We start from the raw sequence: 17,372 nt of genomic DNA on the forward strand, positions 1-17,372 counted from the left end.
TTTTTCTTTTCTTTTTTTTTGCATCCTGTCTCAAAAGAAAGAATGTCTCATAGGTTTGGAACAACATGAAGGTGAATAGATTTATATATAAACCACAAATACACATTTTAAAAAGTACATATGGAATCCGTTTTCTAAAAGTGTTCAACAGAAGCTCAAATGTGTTTGATTGATGCTCAAAAACCAATTGTTTTGTTCTCACGCATCAAGCAAGTACAGCTGAGCTTCTGTTTACCATATTTGACATGCTTGCCGATGTGTGCTAATCAGTGTTTATATATTAATAAAGTCCTAAATTAAATCATATAAAGCAATTGTGTCTCCTCCGAAGACTTGGTTTAATCCTCTCAATTACAATGATTTTATGTAATTTTTGGTGTTTTGTAGATTAACAGAAATATTATGTTTTGAATAAAATTAGGGTGAGTAAATGATGACAGCAGTTTTATTTTGGGGTAATAGGCATTTAAGAAAACCTTTAGTGATTTCCTTTCAGCAAACACAAAAAGATTAATCAAGTCACTAATAAATGGATAACTCAATGAATGATAGAATAGAATAGAATAGAATAGAATAGAATAGAATAGAATAGAAAAGAGGGGTGTGTGATCATTTGGATGGGGGATGGGCATATCTGCACTTGTGCAAGAGTCAGTGTTGACCTGAAGTCGGCCCTCTTCAGCATGGTCTGTGCTGTTGTTGGGTCTCTCTCATTAACTGTTGGCTGGGCTGATGGTTTCCTCAGTCGCTGCACTGGGTTAAATAGCTGGAAAATGAGACCGGGTTAAGAGCTGTTTCCTGCAAGCCTCAGCTGCAAGCACATCTGTGGGAGAAGGCTCCAAACTGCCCCCCACATGTTTGTTCATGGACTGGACTGATTGCCTTTCCTTCCTCTTCTCTCTTTTGCTCTCTCTCTCTCTCTCTCTCTCTCTCTCTCTCTCTCTCTCTCTCTTTTTGGTCTTAATTTCTCTCTCTCCCACCAAAAACTCGCTGTCCTTTTGCTTACTTTTTCTTTGGCTCCAGAAAGACAAGCCAAAAGCAAAGCGGTTGAGTAGGTCAGATGAAAAGCAGGACATAGAAATTTGTCTATCTAAATGCATTCTGTACAGTATGGCTCTTTGCATTTGCATGTGATTGGAACCCCCATTCTACCCAGTGTTTGGAGACTGCTGTCTGGGTCAAACCGAAGCACCCCGGGGGGCTTATATGCCACAGAGGTCTCCTTCTTCACCAGTTCAAGCACTTAGCGTGTGCATCTGATACCGCTTACCGTCAGCGATGCTTAGGTGAAATTCCCTCTGACACATAATAAATGGAACAGCAGCGTATCCGAGCACTTGGGTGTGTTTGTGTTTGGCCTCGTGCATGTTTTGGCATTTGTGTGCGTTTCTCATATTAAACTACAGTAACTGCTTGGAAATACTGCATGATGCCCTGGAATCAGAAACATAAATGTCCAAACCCACCTGTAGCCACAGAAATGTCTCCATTTAAGAAGAAGATTGACTGCACTTTGCTTTCACAGTACTCAGGGAAAAGATTAAGTATTAAAACTTTATTTCCTTTATTTGTGTAATGGAAAATAATAAAAACGTACAGCTCAGCAACATCGCCTTGGCTAGGATAGGTCAGTGTTTTTTTTTTATTTTTTATCAATAACAATCAAATAATATTTATAATATAACAATGTGTTCTGAGGAAAGCGAAATAAGAGATAAAGAGTGAAAATAAATTATCATAATAATAATAATAACGATAACAACAATGAACCTTTATAAACATTTCTTTGTTTGTATGTCGTATCCATAGAGTCCATTCAGAGGGAATCATGCCCAAGGGGAGTGTATTCCAGCATGTTGGGGGGGATAAACTTAGTGGTCTTCTCTCTTTCCGTCTCTCTGTCTTTGACTTATCATGTACGCAGAGAGTCAGAGCTAGTCCTTAACTAGAGAGTTTCTGAGGAGGCCGTTCTCAAAGGAACTGCCACAGTGAATCTGCAAAGACACATCCTCTCTTTCAGGGCAGTACCAAAGTGACTCAGTAAAATGTAACAGAAAGCTAAAAGCAAAGACAGCTCTCTCACCCTCTGCTCTGTCTGTGAGGATCCTCAGAAGGGAGAGGTGCTTTTTAAATGCGTGAACTGTCCTCTATACAAGTTTACGTGGTTGTTGATGAGATGAAACCTTCATCGGCAGTGTCCAAGCAGGAACGAGCCCAACACGAACCCCTCTGCTTTTTTCAGTATGGAGGAGCAAACGCAAGGCCCCTGTCGAGGGGATGCGAGCGAGTGTGAGTGTTCAGTGAGGTTCGGCCCAGGCGGGAGAGCGGCCGGAATGGTGAGGGTGACTGAATGAGGGGTGAATGGGAGTTGGTGTGGGCAGCATGTGTCCGGAATGGCTGAACGGTGGCAGGTGGCCCATGTGTGACATGTGGCTTGCCAGAGCAGTGGCGCTGCCAAACGGAGAGGTCTTGTCCAGCATGCACTTGGAGAGCTCCTCGAAACCCTCGCCAGATCGTTTACTCCTCTTGGACTTGCTGGACATCTTTCGGTTGCGTGTTTGGATGCCCTCTTTTTTCATGGTCAGTGGCCTGTTGACCTATAAGAAAACAGATAGCGTAGGTTAATGATGAGCACAGAGGAAGTAAAAAAAGGATGGAGGTCTTGAACTACATGATTAACATAAATTAAATGGACGTTTGAGAAAATTAACCAGGGAAACAGCAACAGTAGATCAGGGAAGCATAATTAGCCATTTATAATCGTTAGTTCTATTGAACTCTAACGATTGAATTTACAACCATAGTTGCTTTTGGGAAATGCACCCTAGAACAGAATATTAGAAGCTTTATATGACATTACAAGAAAAACTGCAATAATCTATCATTTTATTATATTACATATTTTCACAAATATATAAATTTTTGCGTTTTATATATAAAAAAAGTATAACCTGTAAATGTTCTCTAAAAATCATTGTATTACGCATTTATTACATGTAGCTAGTATTTTACACAAATTATAACCTACATCAAAGTGTATAATGTAGTCTTTTATGCATTCAGGGTTAAATTTCAAACGAAAACTACACATGGAAAAAAAAGCAATTCAGCAGCTCAGCTGTCACGCAATTCAGTTTTTCTCTCTCTCTCTCTTTCCTCCTTTGTTTCGCTTGTTTCATTAAGGTGAAATGTATTTATTCGTCTGCTAAATAGATCGCAGCCAAGCTTAACATTAAAAAGGCTAGTTTCAGACAACTCCGAATTGATAGCCTATAACTGACGCCGTATCTTGAATGGCAGACCCGCCCTGCCGTCCCTCCTGGGAATAACGCCCTCCTCTGAAACAAAGCTGGATTAATCTAAAACGAAAACGGCCAACGGGTTCTGTCTGACAGGGAAAGCCGGCTTTGCGTCCCCGGCCTCAGTCTACTCTCTCCTCAATCGATACAAGCTGTCCGCCCACTTGACCACTTCGCTGTCACTTTCAGTGTATACTCACGTTGTGGAGTTTGTAGTAGAGCCCGCAGGCGTTGCACACCGGGTCACCGTTCCCGTTACGCCGCCACAGAGTGGTCGTGGTTGTCTGGCAGTTCGCGCAGCAGGTGCCAGCTCGCCTCGCAGCAGACTGTAGACAAGAAAATCAAAAAAATATTCAGTGCTGTGTACTAAATTAAAACGTCCATTATCCAAAACGACAGTAGGGTATACATTTTTAAACAATCCCGTGGGCATCTAAAAAAGGCTGTAGCAATTTTAAAAACGTATAATTCCGAGCCTGTTTGCATGAAGTTCCTGGACAACCGTAAAAAAAAGTCTAAAAAGGCATAAGCATTATTTTAACTTGGCGGAAGCTTGTAATGATAAATGCAACTTTTTAATCACTTTGCTGTTGCTGCTGATTTTTTATTTTTATTTTTTCAATCCAATCGTCAAATGCACTACATAGCCTCATTCCTGCATTTCAATTTTCCACACTGTAATATCAATCAGGGGTTACATAGGCTTTGGGCTGAAGAAAATGCATTCATGAGAATAATCTGATGCGGTGACGAATATTATGACTCACTCATGCTATGTGTATTCTGCACCAGACAGCATTTGAAAACTATCCCCAAATAACATTAGAGCAAATAAGGCCTGGACATATGAAATCTCTTACCAGGGACTCGCCTTCGTGTTTGGGTTAATTAAATATAGGCTAGGCTATTCTATGCATTTAAACACGCTAAATTCAATTTTCCAATTTGTGCCTTGATTGGAAAAAAAAAACTGTGCCTGATGAAATTCGTTTTATTCTGACCTGTATCTAATAAATTCTGCCATTTTGGGGTAAATACATTAGACAGATCATTAATTTATAACGTTTCGATACACTGCTCGGCCTTGGTGCCACGCAACAAACGCTTCAGTGGGCGTGGCAACTGCAAAGCCGGGTCATCGATTCTCTGTTCGCTTTTTGTCCATAACAGATTCATTTTTCACACATAATGAGAAACATTTATAGGCATACAACGCAATTCCCCCGCAGTCCGAAACATATAACATTTGCAGTTTGCGTTCGTTAACGATTTACATAATTTCTATTGAGCTTTTGTATAAAATAATAATAATAATAATAATAATAAAACACACACACACACACGCACGCACACACACACACACACACACACACACACACACACACAATATGAATAAAATTAAAACGCAGACGACAACAAAAACACACATTCCGATACTTCAACTCAGTGCCAGTTCGAGCATGACAAACAAGAGAGCAAAGAGTATAAATCCATTTATTTTCCAATCCCTGCCCCAGCCCCTTCACACATAGTGCTCTGATAATCGCTTTACAGTAGATGTCATTCGGGCCTGCCGGGGCCAGAGAAAATTCAGCCGGGTTTGTTGAAGACGGAAACACCCGGGAGCCTGGCTTCCTTATCGGGCCCGGGCAGATATCCGGATAGGAAACAACTGGATGGCCTTTGAACAGCGCTCTGAAAACACTTCAGCCCAAAATGCAAAAGCATGGGCCAGCACACTGACTCCATGGAAAACCATGTGGCCTTTTTTTCACCATGAGAACATATAGAGAATAGAGAAACTATAGAGAAAAAAAACTCAAATGTTGGAAAAGCACCTACCACCACTAAAAATAATAATGATCATCATAATTATAAACTGGGGAGTCATACAATTCATATTTTGATTCCTCTTTGAATATCTCACTCTATTTGTAATTCAGTACAAGGTTCTCGTGCTGAGTATGTAAGCTAAGTGTGGAAATAAGATTCCCTCTGAGACACTTGTACTTACACTCTGATGGTCACTTAGCCAAGTGAAAATTAAATTATGACGCATGGCTGATAGAAAAAGACGGTCTCACTCAATTAAACTGCTTGTTGTTTATCCAAAATGAATCTCTATATAATATTACATCATGTTTTGAAAGACTGCAAAAATGACTCAATAACAGAGTAAAGAGACAGAGGTAGAGATATAGAGTTTCACCTGCTAAATGATAAAATAAGATTACGTGAAAAGTAAAATGGAGCAATAGATTGTATTATTTGAAAAGTCACCCGGCCCAGGTATTTTATTCCAACGAAATATGATTTATATTTAAATAAAAGCACAGGAGCCTTTCTTTTAAAGCTGTCCATGAACCACAGAAAAACAGGAGATTGATAACAAAAGCATAATCAACTTTGATTTTTCACACATCTTAATGATTTCTCAAAAAAAAAAAAAAATCTTGAAACTTTAGTTTTGCTTTTTATCAGTCATCTCAATGCAAAAAGCCATTAAGCTCAAAAATCAAACAAACAAAATCTGCTTTTAAATATCTCATCAAGATTAAACGCAATAATCATGCTGGCAGCTATTCTAAAATGGAACCAGAATCATAAGCTAGCCACACAAAACAAAACCAATGGCATGTGGCTTTCTAAACACCCCCAGAAAAAGAACAACTAGATCAAACTGCTAGATCTAAACAGATGCACTCAGACAATAGTGTGGCAACAGGTTTCTCTCAGTGTGGAGTGGTGATAATTGTACCAGCATGGGCATTGGTATCAGTGACAGTATCAGAACTAGAAGCAATAATGATAGCGGGAACAATGGCAATAGTAGCAGTATTGTAACAGGCCCGAGTAGGGGATCACCAGGGGGTGAGGGCGACAAACAATTCCAGGAAGATTATAGGGAAAATATAACTTTCCTGGAATTGTGCTCAGGCTTTCTGCTCAGTGCTCCTATTTAGCCCTCTTTCTCACGTGTGTGGGGAACTGTAAGAATTCTGGAGGGCTCATCTACTCACCAGTCTGCGCTTTGGCTTGATAAGGGGTCGGTTCTGGCCGTTCATCTTGTGGTACAGGCCGCACGCGTTACAGAGGTAGTGGCCCGTTCCGTCCCGCCGCCACAGCGGGGTGGAGGTGGCTCCACAGTTCACACATTCACGCCCCTCTGTGCAGAATTCAAGTGGAGGAAAAGCAAGGGAAATTTATATAATTAAGAGGTTCACACTATATGTCTACAATACAGGAACACAGGGTCATGCAAAGGCACGGTCTGGGCAAAGAAAAACAACTCCCAAGTTAATTAGACAACATCTAACATGACATCCACACTGGAATCTCTCGTCTGAGCTGGATGTATTACATAATTGATATCAGACTTTGTAAAAGTGCATGTTTTTGTGGTTGAAATAAAAATTTGTACACAGCATGACTAAGTGAAAAATAAGCAATACATCCAGGATCTACTCTTAAATTGCCTACAGACCAACTTTTTCATTTATCTTCTACAGGAAGAACACTAAATATCAGTCTATTTTTGCAGCTACAACATTTTCAAGACAAGAAAGTGTTTAAAATGTGAGTTGATTCTGCGTTATACATCCCCACTCCTGTTTATCAGCCAGCTGTCCCGTCTTGTTCTATTCTCAGGTGTCATATCACAGTAAAGCACCCTAAACTGCTGGAAAGGGCATGCGCTTTAATTCATATGCTCTTCCTCCTCACTCCCCTGAGTACCTGTCTATTTTTCACATTATAATGTGAGATAGTCGCTGTCCCACCCTGACCAGAGAAAAGAATCAACCCGGATAATGGATGCTCTTTTGGAGTGTATGTGATGTGTTGTAATTCAGTCATTTTCAGTCAATTTTCTGTTTAGGCTTGACATGGTTTGAAGTATCATTCACATTTTAAATGTACTGAAACTTGGTGCTGGGAGTGTTAGGTGAAAATGGGCCTCCAAATGGGGTGAGTAATTAGAGGTGACGCTAATTCTAAGTTATTTTTATTTTTATTTTTTTTCCTGTCAGTGCTCAAGCATGTTCGTGATACTGATTTGATTGTTTGCATTGAATCTCTACAGGTAAAGAATGGTCAAAAACAATTTACTATGAAGTTCAAAATGGTTCCATTCACCAATACACACTCAATCCTAACAGCATTTTCAGCACTATGCATTTTCCACATTCATAGGTTGGCTAAATAAATAAATAAATACATACATAAAAAGTTAAAACAATGATAAGGACATGTTTTGTATTTCTGTGCTATTAAAAAGTATAGCCTATTTACTATTCATTAATTTGTGAAGCACTTTGTATTTACACATTGTTGTTTCTTTTGTCATATGAAATAATATAATAATTACACATAAGTAATATGTATAATGTAATGTAACGGTAATGTAAAGTGTTACAAATAATAGTTCAAAATAAAGTTCGTTAGCATTGCGTCAAGCTGAGGTAGTGCATAAATAAGCACACAAACAGCAGGGTCCTGTCGCCTGTGAAGGCCTTCCCCGCCGGGGTTTTGTTAGTATTGGGGTCGTGGTAGGTGGAGGCGGGAGTATGTCGTGATTTGTTCAGCTGAAGTTATACAGGATATGACTGGAGCCAGCGCGTCGTGACTCCTCAACGTTTTAAGTGCAATAAGGGCTAAATTTAAAGCTAAACATGAGGCAACACGCAGCCCGCCAAATAAAATCATTCATCCAAATAGGCCTTAACGAGCAGAGAAAAAACAAATACCCCCCCCCCCCCCCCAAATTGTTATATCAGTGGTTGACTGGATCCCTTGAAATTATATATATTACTTTATCATTTATCTAATTTTAACGTAAATTCCTTCACCAGTATTTAAATTTAGCCTTGGGGGAAAATCCAATGAACCTATAAAATACATGTTGTAACTTTGGCGCCTCTTTTGAATTTATTTAATAATTTAATAAATTATATTTGTTAAAAAAAAAATATCGATTTTGGTTTTGTGTGTGGAGCACCAGTGTATAGTGTATTTTTACAGAGTGTTTACACTAAACAGTTGGCCTTGGTTAGTAGTTGATGCATGATAACCACCTTTTATGTCTTTTAAAGGGAATGACACCTTCGAGTTGTGATGTATTTTGGTGTGCCATTTTTAAGAGCCGCTAAAACTTGTGTGTGTCATAATTAAAAAATTGCGGTGTAGAGTTGCCTCGAGGGAGATTCCCAAAATGGCGGTCGAATTCATGTAATTAGACAAAAATAAGTAAACTCCACATAAAACTAAAACGATGTGTCTGGAGGGAAAATAAGACTATATGAGAAAAAAAAAACTGATAATGGAAAATTGAGATTTTCTAGGCCAGTAAACTTTTCAGGACGCCTGGCTATTTGGTTAAATTTAATTATTTTTAAACTACACAAAATACACATATATCCTCGTTCTTTATAAATCTTACATTTCGACAACTAATGCTATTTATAATGTTCTCTAAACCAATGTGTCTCTAAATACGCCCATTTAGCCTACTCGTCACTTCATGGTCGATTCAGAGCTTAATGAAACTCACCTGAGCACGACCGTGTCTTGCTTTTACATTTAGGTGTGAAGCTTGAAGGGGATCCACTGAGGAGGGTACCAGGATGAAACAGACCGCCGCCGTACTCGTGTGGCGCGGGAAGAGAGTACGTTGGGTAGGTTGGGATGGGGTGATGCGTGGACGGTGTTTGGGCGCTCATAGCCAGGCTTCCCCGAAGAGGACTACATCCCTCCATTTTCATCCCATCAGCGATGGACACTTGGTACTTAATGGACTCCTTTTCATCCATTCTTACAGTGGTGGAGGTCGGAGAAGAAGGACCGGGGTCCGGTGAGACGTCTTTCGGTGGGGTTGGGGGGAAATTGTAGAGGGGATGTGGACTGGAGTGGGCTGCGGATGTGAGGGAGGAGACGGGAGCGGTGCTGGAGCTGCTGCTGCACGGGTAGCCGGCGCTGGCGGGGTGCAGGCCAGGTTTGCTGAAGTGACTGACCGCCCAGGCGTTGTGGTGGGCGGCGGAGAGCGCTGCCTTTCCGCTGTCCAGCCAAGGAATACCGGGACTGTGTATGAGGTGTGGCCGGCAGACCTGACTTCCCGTGAGACGAGCTGAGAAATATAAGACAGAACGAACATAAAGTTCAATTCGAAATGAAAATTACCATCGAAATGTCTATTTAACCGCTGTTTTTGCCAAAACACCAGTTTGTTTCATAGAACAAAATGTCTAATGTTCACTCTCACCTGTTGACTCCGTTCTCGAACAATACAAACCTGACATTGAGATAAAACTTAAACTTATGCAACACAAACCCGCAGCTGACGATTCACCCCTTTAGTCAAGTGTTTGTTCAAACTGCACGATAACACCTTAATATATATTTTCCTTCGTCTCGACGTGATTTTCTCAAAAACATACCTAGCCTACTCCCAAGAAACAGACGTAAAATCTCCTTACAAAAGCGACAAACGACAGTTTTTTGAACGAAGCCTTCTCACTAAAGCCTGTTGTTCGCACAAATTACACGCTTGAACTAAGAAGTTCATCAGGAAATTTTCGTTTTGATTTGGCATCCGGGAAGTGCCTTGATCCCCCTCTCTCTCTCTCCCTGACACGAACTTCCCTTTCCTCATCAAGTCATTCGCTGGACATTTTCTTTTCCTTCTTATTCTTTACATTTCAACACGCATATCATGATGACAATTCAAGAAATCCGATAGGCCTGATTTGTAACTGCCAGGTAGCTACATATTCCTACGCATAATATAGTTTTGTGCAAAGCAACAGCAAAAACATTTACATTACCATATCTTTATTTACTAAGTATCCAGACGTCTCAGCGATAAAACAGTCGTGTATTTAGGTCGCACTAGACGTTCTACTTCAAAGCCCGTGAGTGCAAAAGTCATTGAAATCTTTCGGTTACATACGAACAAAACTGTTGTACTAAAATTTTACTAGCTTTATATATAAAATGGGCATGAAAGATGTCAACAATGTCAGGTTTATTACATCTTTTTAAGCATAGCCTATAAAACCAAATAACCACGTAAACAAAATATCTCTTTCGATATAGGCTAAATATGGAGATTTTGCATTAAGATTTTACATTAATGTTACACATTTAAATATGAATAAAAATAATAATTTAGCAGTAACAGTACTATTTCAAACAGCTTCATAAATAAGGTCACATTTAGCACTAAAATAGCCTAATAAAAAAAACAAGTAGCCTAGGCTAGTATTATGTAATTTATAAGACATTTTGTTGCATGATAAATATGTCTAGGAAACTGCATAGTGATATATTCTGTCATCAAAATATAATCTGTAGCCTACTTCATGCGAGAGAAATTTGACGTAAAGAAGCATCTTACCGTGCGCTTGTCCGTATGATACTCTAGCCCGAGAATTGGGGTAGTACGGGTTCCCCTGCGAGTCCAAGTGATTCAAGAACACATCCACTTCGTCCGGGGGTAGAAGAGGTGCCATGGGCTCCATGTAATTGTGTGTAAGCCCGTGATGATGGGAATCTGGGTGCTGGCCGTTGAGTACCGCATGATGATGGGCCATCCATCGAGACTGATCGGCCGCAACCTCCATGTCTAAATTGTCCGCTCTTCGAAAATGTTTCGAAAAGTTTTCTAGATGCGTAATGAAAACCTTTTGTGCACTAACAGACCCAGGAACACCACTATGGTCCTTCAGATTACTAAATTATGTGTCGTGAGTTTACTGCTTCAGTTGGTGCACATGCCCTTATTTTTTGGAGAAACAGAGATCCTGCTTCTTTGCTCTCAACAATGCTCAGGAACACCTGGAAGAGAATAACAAACAGATGCATCTCAGTTTCTCAGTTTATTTAAAACGTTGCAAGACCTAAGATCTAAAGATCTTTCTAAATACGTATATACAGCCTTTTATACACACACACACATATATATAATATATAATATATATATATATATATATATATATATATATATATATATATATATATATATATATATATATATATATATATATATATACATACATATATGTGTATGTATGTATGTATGTAGGCTATATACAAACGTTTTCGAAATATGGGTTGCAAACTGTAAAGTCGCTGCATTACATGCTCAACAGTACGCAGTTTCAAAGAACTATCGTAATGTACTCACGGCGCAAACTAGCAGTTCAGCACTCCAATCCTGTTTATTTTTCCGGTGTTATTCATGTGCAAAGAATGTTAATCCTCAAGATGTCTGCTGACATTCGTAATTTGCCACCGGTTCAAATTGTCCACAGCCCGACTGTTGAACTCTTCCTAAAAACTTTGCGGCTGTCCGAAGCGGTGAGAAGTCTCATTAATGAATTGTGCCTGTGTACTGTGGAACTGGCGCCAGTAGATTCCATATCTTACGAACATGGGCGGGGTCACGGACTGGCAGTGATCGCTCTCTTAACCAATAGCAGATCGCGTTGACTGCCATTGGCTCGGACATCTGCTTTCCCAAACTGCCACGGCGACTATCGGCCTAGTGCTCCACACTCAGAGAGCTGAGAGACCCATCATTCAGCGGAGCAATTTATTGAGATCTTTTTACCTTTCTTAGAGCTTCACTGATGATCTGTGATAATGTTGTATTTTTACAAGAAGACTAAGAGCTCAGATTGACCCGAAATTACGAATGTAAAGTTGGAGTCTTATATAGGCTAACTCCTCACAACGTCAAAAAATATATATTTAAACGAATTGTATTTTTTAATCGAATAATAATATAATAACCTACACAGGTTAGACTAGGCCTACTTTTATTTTTACAGACAGTGCCAACCAGCAATTAGGCTACTTTAATTTTCCGTTGATAGATAATAAAATAAAAAAAATAGCCTATTGCGGTTATCATAAACTTTTGTTAAAGAATTTATAAATGTGATTAGGACCTGTTGCCTGACCATTAACATTTGCTTAAAACAACAAAACCTGTATCAGTGAAGTGTCACATGCGATATATGCCTAATGCAAACAAACACAATTCCTAGCACCTCAGGCATTAATTGGGGAGGATCGCCTATTTTATGGTCTCTAAATTGGGGGCTATTGTTCTTGCGCGTCTAATTGTTATAAATTAGTTGTCACCACATTCTTCTTGTGAAAACACTGTTTTTGTATGCTGTTTCAAGCGATCAAACGTCACTTTACATATTAATAGCGGGACGGCTCTCGGTGGTGCCGACAGGTCGCATGGGCAGGTCCAAATAGAGCCAACTGGTGGCCATTAGGGCAGCTTCGTTGATTCTTGCTTACAATGATCTCGTGGCAAAACAAGCAGCAGGCTCGCTCACCGCGGGCAGAAAGACAGAACGTCGCCAATCAGCTTGATAAGCATTTAGATAAACTGTGGATTCAGGTTAGTCAGCTGAAGACCTTATTTGCATATAGAGTTTAATAAATTGTTTCAGCTTTCACATCAACATTAAATTTACTTGTCTATCCTGTTCAGTCAAAAAAAAAAGGTTATATTTCCTGTTCCACACCTTTTATTTTATTATTATTATTATTATTATTATTATTATTATTATTATTATTATTTTCATGCAGCGGAAACTCCGATTCAAATAGCCTAAACATTAACTGAACATACAAAATCCTCTTGATGGTTTCTAAAATGGATAACATGTAACAGAGTGGATTTTACAACGTGTTCTTTGGATCACTGCTTCTCACCTTTGGTAGCTCTGTGGCCTCTAACTGCTTGTAGCAACGCTTTGTGTATATTAATTATTCATTAGCTTGTCTAGTTGGATCAATCAAAGAGAATACAAGATAGTCTTGTCTACCAGGGAGCTCCAGCTCGTGCATCGCTATCTTTCGAAAAACATTTCAGTGTCATTTAAGGTCTAAAATTTTGTACATTTTAACATAGTCTATCCTTCGAAATAGTTATGGTGTGTCTATCTGATAAAATGTACTTATTATTATTATTATTATTACTAAAAGTATGAGTTTTAGTCTGCTTGCACTCCTCTGAAGCAATGATTGACAGGCAATAATTGGAGCGCGAGCTTAGAGCCCCTACCGGCCGCCACTCTGACGCCGTGACCTGACGTCACAGTATTTCGGTAAAGGATGAGAAAAATATAGATGGGCTACAAAGACTTTTCCAAAGCTGTTTAAAAGTAAATTACATGCATTGTATGTTTTCATTTGCATCAAAATAAATAAATAAATAAAAAATATGTGAGAGTTTTAGTCTAGTTGAAGAGTAAATACTCAATTTGGGCACCAATGCAACACTGAGCACTTCTTAAACCACAGAACTACTGTCAGCGTTGATTGTATAAAGATGCTTAAACAGGCTATGTGGCCTTATTGTGACAATACCAGATGCTTAAATCCCCTTTTAACACACTGGATTCTGGCCAGGGGCCCTACACAGCACAAAAAGCCCTAGCAGCCCGAAGCCAACAAATTAGAATGTACAGGATAATATGACGCTTAGTTTTGCAGTGCATTGATCCATTTTACACACAGTCTTACATCCAAAAGGTGCAATACCAGATTATGCAGACAGAAATGGACTTGAGGCTGCTACATAGTTTAGGCTATGTAGCCTAAAAACGCAGGTGTGACCCTCCTCAGCAATTAGTATTAAAGTGAAATAAATAAATAGAAATTTTGAAATACAAATTAAAATATTTGTATTATTTTTATTTTATTATTAGCCTAATTGTTAATTATATTTACCAATTTCATAATATTTCTTTTGTTTTAATTCTTGTGTAATTTTCTGTGCAGATGCATCGTCAGTACCGCCTTTTTGTTGTGCAAATATGGCAGTAGCTATACATTTGCTATACTGTGAGTGTTTTAGCGCTAATAACGGCTCTTGGTCCAGCTCACCTAGGGCTAAATATTCTTTAGAGAATACTTGAACTAAATACCTGTGGTAATCCTGTTGCTCTCAATGTTAAAACAAAAGACTGTCCTTTTAGGCATTTAAGGTTGGGGGTGTTACTAAAGCGATTCCCCCGAGGACTCTAACTCCCTCTTCTTTAAATGTGTGTGTGCAGATTAAGACTTTGTTTCTTATGTAACACAAGTTATGTCGTACACCATGTGTGACTGTGACGACGACAATGACATCACGTTTGTGATGTCACATTAATTCGCTTTAAAATAATTGCATAAAAAATAATATAGAGCGCTGGAAACAAGCTCCGCGAAATCGGAGGCAATCATTCCCTTAATTAACAGGTGCCATGAAATGGCTTTGCCCGTTCGTTCCCTCACCGCGCATTTATCATTCTCCGTGGGGTTAAAAGAGGGCAGGAGGGGGCAGAGAGGGGCGCAGAAGGGTTTGTGAAGATAAGCAGGCACTGGGATATAGGGGGAATGACACAGACCAGCTGAAGCGGTATTGTCCTTTACTCACGGGTAATTAGATTGTGACAGGGCACTCGGGGGCAGACACAAGCACAGGCAAAGTCACAAGCCTCCTGTCCTCTGCTGAAGCATGGATAACAGGGATTGAAAGCAAAGCGTCTCATCCTTTCTTCATTTCATCCAACAATCCACATTATTTTGAAGCAAAGTCTCATATTTGTACAGTAGCCTATTAAACCATGCCTCTAGCCGCGTTTATTCTAACGTGCCGCTTTTTGTCTTGTGCGACTTATATGGGTGAAATTCTTATTCTGAGCGACAGCGTTAGTTTAGTCAGAAAATGCTTCTGTGGTAGTCATAAATCTGAAGGGCGATGACAGCGCGCCAGCCCTCATTTTGTGGTTGACAGCTCTTGGAGTCAATGATTTAAATAAACAGCACAGGTGGGCTAACGCAAGCGTCCTTGGGGCATTCCAGAGAAAGCTAATTCCTCAACTCACACACATCACATTAGCTTTCACATTTATAATCATTCAAGAGGGGGAAAAAACGTCGTCGTTATGATATTGAAATATCAGCGGAAAATTACTTCATACGGTTTTCGTAACAGGTTATGCATTCTTGCCATTGTTGAATATCAAAATCGTGTCCTACACAATCACAATTAATATATGTATATATTTGTTTCATGAATAAAAAATGTCTTGTATTATTGGATGGTTATATGCGGTGTAAATGAGTAGAATTGCATTTTGGGTTGTATATTTTGGATTTTATTTTAACATGTTTACAAAGATAAACATGGGCATTGTTCCTTATAATTCCTTATACATGTTCCTTATAAGGATATTTTTATATATCCTTAAAAATAAAAGAGTATAATAATTAATATATATTATATTAATATTATTATCACATGAAGATCTACACGTAAAACGTGTAACAATCTCTGTCGTTTTAGTCTTTTCTGTTATAACCCAAAATGCCTGCAGTCGTACAAACGCAAATAACGGATTCAGGATCATAATATGGCCTAACAACAACAACAATAACATGTATTTATTGTATTGTATTGTCTTTTTGTTTTATTATAAAACATTTAAAACTGCAACCATATTAAAATCATTCTTTTGATTTTAAATGGAATAAAACGCAGCCCCTAAAACGGCATAATTAGCTCATTTAGGACGTACAGTTCTCTTTTGAAATTCCTCTCTAAAACGCGTGAATAATCGCTTCGTATTACTCGACTTCACGCTCGCTGTGTCGAATGATAAGTCTAGGCAAAACGCATCTTACCAGTGTTTATGACTGGGCTCTCTCCTCTTGACATTGCGCAGAGATATGTGTCCTGGGGCCAATTCCGTGTGGCACCGTCTTTGATGGAAGAGTCGCGGTGATTCGTTGTGCTTTGCCAAGCGCTGAGGCTCCGGGCACAGCTGGCGATGCCAAACTTTCCAGACAGCCAAGCGTCTTTCCAGAATGCTTTTGCTGAGGATCTTTCTTCAGTGACTTACGGTGTGGAGCAGTGTCTGACACCTCGTACTCTATCTTGTTTTACTCGCGCAGTCTCTTTCTCTCGCTGGAAATAGCGAAACTTGAGGCACAAAGTAGGACTGCTGCAACGTAGCCGTGCGTCAGCCAATCTGGTGTTCCGGGTAGTGCTTTGATGGTTAAAAGCTGTTTTGTGTGCTGTTCTCACTCGTATAATTATGAAACAAGACACGGTCGCTGAAGGCTTTGCGCATAGCTCTTAGATTTTGACCTTCACATAGGCAAACAATGAGGAGAGGATTTGCACTTTTGTCACTCTTATTAGGTTTGGCAGGCTCCATTCTGATTATATATATACATATAATTTATTATTATTATTATTATTTTTATTTTTATTTTTTTTGATAGTCGGAAGATATAGTTTAAAGATTGCAGGACTGATTATGAAAGCTAAACCCACCATAAATAGTGCAGTAGACCGATTGCACATTCTATTGTCGTTCTCATTTAATCACTGCGATGGTGCAGATGTGTTTGCTTGAGTGTTGTGAATATGTAAATCTTCACTTTTAATATGAGACGCCTTTAGGCTTCCCGTCTTAATGAATTCTATTCCTCCTTGCTCTCGTCTATAATATGTTGCAACGTTGCGGTCGACCTTGCCTTCCCCCAACCCGGTCAGTTTTAACTCTCTCACACATGACACCAACTTTTAAAAGATGCAAAGCCTCGGTAAATCTCTGGCACGAGACCATGGGCTCGCGTGCAGAGGCTCAGGCAGGGCAGGTGCAGCTCCAGCCTCTCGCGCCCCGGTTCCCCCAAGAGTGCACGCGTACAATGAGAGCGCGAGAGGAGTGAACTCTGACAGAATTAATTGCATTATAGAATGATCAAAATAACAATGTCCAATGCCAGCTATTGTTTTGTATACATCCAAGAGACCACGAGCGGTGAAGGATTCAAGTCAGTCAAATTAGAAACTCAAACTCCTTTTAGCTGCTATCATGATGGTGAAATAGCGCGCCAATAGAATAAGCCTATGATAAAAATCAAAATTCGACAAAATCCTTGGCTTTTCTTTTGTCTTGCACTTATCAGTAGCCTAATGATGGAATAACAGATTTAAAAAAGATAAGTATTTGGCTACTCATTGACTGAGTTTCCCACCAGTGCAACCTGGACAAGAAGAAG

The 17,372-nt window shown here is 39.4% G+C and overlaps 1 protein-coding gene across 4 annotated transcripts; it reads right to left on the minus strand.

Annotated features, from left to right (window-relative positions):
* Window positions 1-1,540: 1,540 nt before the first annotated feature.
* Window positions 1,541-16,341, minus strand: LOC109056958 (GATA binding protein 2a). 4 transcript variants are annotated; one of them, XM_019074148.2, is made up of 6 exons: window positions 15,987-16,341; window positions 10,690-11,129; window positions 8,848-9,420; window positions 6,320-6,477; window positions 3,500-3,625; window positions 1,541-2,597 (listed from the first exon to the last, which is right to left on the minus strand). In XM_019074148.2, exons 2-6 carry the CDS (start codon window positions 10,913-10,915, stop codon window positions 2,298-2,300), a joined length of 1,383 nt encoding a protein of 460 aa, XP_018929693.2. In that variant the 5' UTR covers window positions 10,916-11,129; window positions 15,987-16,341; the 3' UTR covers window positions 1,541-2,297. The 4 variants fall into 4 exon arrangements, with proteins under 4 accessions (XP_018929693.2, XP_018929692.2, XP_018929694.2 ...); XM_019074147.2 differs by lacking the exon at window positions 15,987-16,341 and adding an exon at window positions 11,479-11,887; XM_019074149.2 differs by lacking the exon at window positions 15,987-16,341 and adding an exon at window positions 11,479-11,881 and having other exon boundaries at window positions 6,320-6,465.
* Between the last annotated feature and the right edge of the window lie 1,031 nt (window positions 16,342-17,372).

This window comes from Cyprinus carpio, chromosome A11 (assembly GCF_018340385.1).
Source record: "Cyprinus carpio isolate SPL01 chromosome A11, ASM1834038v1, whole genome shotgun sequence".
NCBI classification, from domain to species: Eukaryota; Metazoa; Chordata; class Actinopteri; order Cypriniformes; family Cyprinidae; genus Cyprinus; species Cyprinus carpio.